Here is a 4549-nt window from a genome sequence, read left to right on the forward strand (position 1 = left end):
GAAGCAGTGTCATGTTGTTTATAGGTCAGTAGGTGGCGCCATCAGTTTTAAAATGATGTGATGTTTCATTAGAACAGTTTGTTCAAAACAAAGGTGCAGAGACCGCCATCTAGTGGACTCTGAAAATAATGTTACTGCTTCATGAAGCTTCATCGGACCATCACTAGTCATCATACATGAATGTTCTGTAAAATAATCAATACCTGAGCCACAGTAGAAAGAGCTTTTTGGGAGGTTCATGATTTTTCATCTAAAATAATGGGAAAAAACAAGTTGTCCTTAATGATTTGAAGAGATCTGAAGTAGAATTAGTTTTCGAGTATGACCCTCGCTGTTATCATGGCATTTAAAAGAGGTTTTAGAGGATAATTAAACAGATCTTTCTGGCTCTGAAAGCGAAAAAAACAGCTTCGTAAAGAGTCTGTTATATGCAAAGAGAATCGTGAAACACTTTCAGGGATCAACGAGGTCTGATGGAATCACCGTCCAAACAAGTAAATAACTTAAGAGTAGCAGGGAAGTAAACTCAAGTCATTGTGAAACAAACAAATGGTAATGAGGCCAGTGTGGGCTCCACTAATTACTGATTTGTCAGAAGATCAATAGAGAGCTTTTCAAATCCAATGCTGCCTCATCTTCACTGATTTCTTCCCTTCCTTAGGTCTTCATCCGCCCGCCTCCACGCTTCTCCTTTTTTCCGGATCACTTTGACCTGCGAGCGAGGGGATGTGCTCGCTCCGAGGGCTCCTCATCACAGGTTTATCCCGGGACTCAGCCCGAGGAAAATAGGATATCAGCAGCAGACACAATGTAGAAAAGAAGAGCAAGAGAGAGAACTGCGAGGCGGAGAAAATTGAGCAAAAACGGTAAAGAGAGAGGGAGAAGTTAAAGAGGCTGCCTTTTCTCCACCCCTTAAAAAGTAATCAGTCTCTTTCTCTCTTTCTCTCCGTCATTACCCTTTTTTCTCTGCACTCTCTTCGCTCTCTCTCTCTGCAGCTGTGGTCTGCGAGCGTCACCTCCTCACAGCAAGTGCCTTTACTTGAGCGAGAGAGGAGGACGGAAGAGGAGCGAGGCTGCGAGGCAGGAGAGTGATCGTGGTGAGTGCAGCTCGAGGAAGCCAGTGTTGGGGAATCTGCCGGCACAGAGGGAGAGGGATCCTGTGGAGTCTTGGGGGGGTGGGATGATGCTGGTGTTCCTGGCAAGAAGCTGATTGAAACGGGAGACAGATAACAGTCAGGATCTGGCCGTGAATAGAGGTCTGCATTTTTACGGCGACAACGGAGCGCGAGGGGACAAGAGGGGAAAAGGACGCTGACACTTTTTTTTTGTGCATTTCTAACCAGGCGAGGCGGAGAGAGAAGAATCAGTTTTGCCCTTTTTTTTTACCTCGAGGATGTTAAATGATGGGGAACTTTTGAAGAAGGATTCCTCACGTTGAAGACTTTTTTCCACTTCTCATTTTGAAGTTGTTGGATTTACACCTTCAATTTTCAACACCATTCGTCTCCAGATTCAGAATGAGCAGTAAGTGGATTACGGGCAGTGTTCCGGGATTCTTCTTTGCCTGAATAAGAAGACGCAGGACTGCTGGATGTGCTATCGGTGAATGGAGAGAAGGATTGCTGGCTTTTACTTTTTTTTCTTCTGTGGATTACAGATGGGCTTTGTGATTCCTATGTGCTGTCATGGATGACTGCTCTCTGCTAGTGACTAGGAAAAAGTACGCCGGGAGCAAGCGTGAGTATCTTTATGAATTTGATCTAATATTCGATTAATGAGAATTTAAAAATAAGCTTCTTTTAAGGCTTATTCTTTAAAAAAAAAGTGCCCTTTGTGTCCACTTTATATGTGAAAAATATGTGTTTTAAAGCTTTTGAAAAAATGTTGGTGATGGCGATGGGATTGTGAATTACACAATACATGTTTCAACGTCATTATTTAGGTATATATTCACATGTTTCACTGATTTTTAGCAATGAAGTGGTAATTATTCCAGTTCAATGGAATTGAAAAATGTATAGTTTTTTGTTTTTTTTAATGATTTAACTAATTAGTTTTTTTTTATTGTATAATTAGTCACAAATAACTGATAAAATGGAAACACAGTGAGCAGATGGTGTCACTCAATCAATTTCAGGCTCAGTCTTAAGCAAGTCTGATTTATTGGTTATATATTGTTCTTGACACTTAACAATTATTTTATTCGTCCAGCTTTCATTTAAGATAAAACATTTTTTAACTTCTTATTCTGAACTAAAACTGACCCTTTAACCTTTCAGGACCTGTATTAAAGTGCAGGGTGAAAAGGGCACCAGTTTTGTAGAATAACATGCATGACTTATTATTTGCACATGATACTGCTCTCTCTGTTACCTTCTATCATTTGTTTTTCGAGCCCTTCTATTTGTTTTCAAGCATAAATTGTAGAGATGAGTAATACTTATTAAGAGGCAATGTCTACCCGACAGGTAGCTGTGGCACAAGCAAAGATTGAATGGAATTGAATCCCCCAAATGCATCTGGGACCCTTGCCATACCTGACCGAACGGAAGACACCGTTCAGAAGCACCTTCTGATCTGCACCTTCAGCCGGCAAGCTGACGCCTCCCCGTAACCCCAGCAGAAACACCCCTCCTGCGCCAGCGCCCCAGGTCAGGATGGTACGCCCGCCTTCCACCAACAAGCCCCATGTGTGCCTGTCCACCATCTTGATCATAGTCAGCATGGCACTGATCGATGCCTACCTGGTGGAGCAGAGCATCGGACATAGGAAGATTGCCATCTGCATCATAGTGTTGGTGGGAGACATCTGTTTCCTGTTTGTGTTGCGCTACCTGGCAGTGTGGGTGGGGGCAGAGGTTCGAACATCCAAAAGAGGCTATGCAATGATTCTTTGGTTCCTCTACATCTTTGTGCTGGAGATCAAGGTCTACTTTGTGTACCAGAACTACAAGGCGGACAGGAAGAGCCTGGACGCCCTGGCGAGGAAGGCTTTGACGTTGCTGCTTTCCATTTGCATCCCACTCTTGTTTATTGTGCTGGTGGCTATCGACCACATGGAGTACGTCCGTGCTTTCAAGAAGCGAGAGGAGATCCGCAATCGCCTTTTTTGGGTGGTGGTGGATCTACTGGACGTATTGGACATCCAAGCCAACCTGTGGGAGCCCCAGAAGAAGGGCCTCCCCATCTGGGCGGAGGGTCTGATGTTCTTCTACTGCTACATCTTGCTCCTGGTTCTGCCCTGCGTGTCTCTCAGTGAGATCAGCATGCAGGGAATCAACATCGTGCCACACAAAATGCTCCTGTACCCCATTCTGAGCTTGGTGACCATAAATGTCATCACACTTTTCATACGCGGAGGCAACATGATCTTTTACAGGGACGCCAGGGTGTCTGGGATTCTGATAGGAAAGAACATCCTGGCGATCATTATAAAGACCTGCAGCTTCGTGCAGTACAGGAGACAGTTGCAGAACGCTCCCCCGGCGTTCGGAGTTGAGCTGCAGAATAATTCAGTGGCCCACGCTCGCCCTGCCCCCACCCCACCTCAAGTCGTGATCCAGGACCAGACACCTCTGCCTGAAGTGACAACATGTAAGCACACATGACAGAGTGGTGAGGTGGATCCTCCAGATTTAATATCAGGACGCTGATGGGACACAACGTTGTTGCCCCGACAGAGAAACTCCACAGATTACGGAGCGTTCATTCCTATCATGGTGCAAAAACACATCTGTTGTGATTGTTTCTTTTTTGTCATCTGTGATTCCAGTGTATGTTTTCTAATTGTATTGATCAAAGAAGAAAACATCTGCAAGATGAGAGTATATATTTTTGAACAGTGTGTGTTGCATTTTAATCACAAAGGGTCTGTGTGCTATTGTGTGTATTTCTGTTGCTTGAGTGTACTTTAGTAGTCGAAGGCTTTACCAGACGAAAAACCAGATAAGTTAAGCAAATTACTGTTGAAGAAGTGTTTTATATGTTCTTTGATAATGTATTGTGTACAAGATAAAATATCATTTTCAGCTCTTATTGTGGCTTTGGGATTTTTGTATGAAATAATATGTGGATTGCTCTATAATTAAAGTATTTTCTCACATTATCTCAAGTTTTAAAGCATTTCCAAAACCTTGAACCTTTCTTGATAGTTTAAACAGTGTAACAAGTAGACCTCATAAATAGTGATGGTCTGATGAAGCTTCATGAAGCAGTGTCATTATTTTCATTGTCCACTAGATGGAGGTCTCTGCACTGTTTTCATTTGATTTGAAGAACTGTTCTAATGAAAAATCACATCATTTTTAAACTAATGGCGCCACCTACTGACCTCTAAACAACATGACACTGTTTCACCAAGCTTCTTTATCCCATCACAACTTATAAACCTTGGTGTCAGGTTGGGTTTCCTCCTTGAGATAATGGCCGACTTATTCAATTCTCTTGTCATTTATTTTCACTGTATTTTCTAAGAACACTGTGCAGAGACTGAACATCCCTTAAAGTAAAGTCAAACTTAAGTTTGATCAATGAAAGCCAACATGAATAA

General features: G+C 42.7%; 1 protein-coding gene across 2 annotated transcripts; it reads left to right on the plus strand.

The window, feature by feature from the left end:
• The first annotated feature begins 1132 nt into the window (after positions 1–1132).
• LOC148069311 (transmembrane protein 121) lies at positions 1133–3961 on the plus strand. Of its 2 annotated transcripts, XM_087802480.1 has the most exons (3): positions 1133–1524; positions 1658–1737; positions 2469–3961. In XM_087802480.1, exon 3 carries the CDS (start codon positions 2658–2660, stop codon positions 3606–3608), a length of 951 nt encoding a protein of 316 aa, XP_087658606.1. In that variant the 5' UTR covers positions 1133–1524; positions 1658–1737; positions 2469–2657; the 3' UTR covers positions 3609–3961. The 2 variants fall into 2 exon arrangements, with proteins under 2 accessions (XP_087658606.1, XP_087658605.1); XM_087802479.1 differs by having other exon boundaries at positions 1133–1737.
• The last annotated feature ends 588 nt before the right edge of the window (positions 3962–4549 follow it).

This window comes from Callionymus lyra, chromosome 11, assembly GCF_982586985.1.
Source record: "Callionymus lyra chromosome 11, fCalLyr1.hap1.1, whole genome shotgun sequence".
Lineage (NCBI taxonomy): Eukaryota > Metazoa > Chordata > Actinopteri > Syngnathiformes > Callionymidae > Callionymus > Callionymus lyra.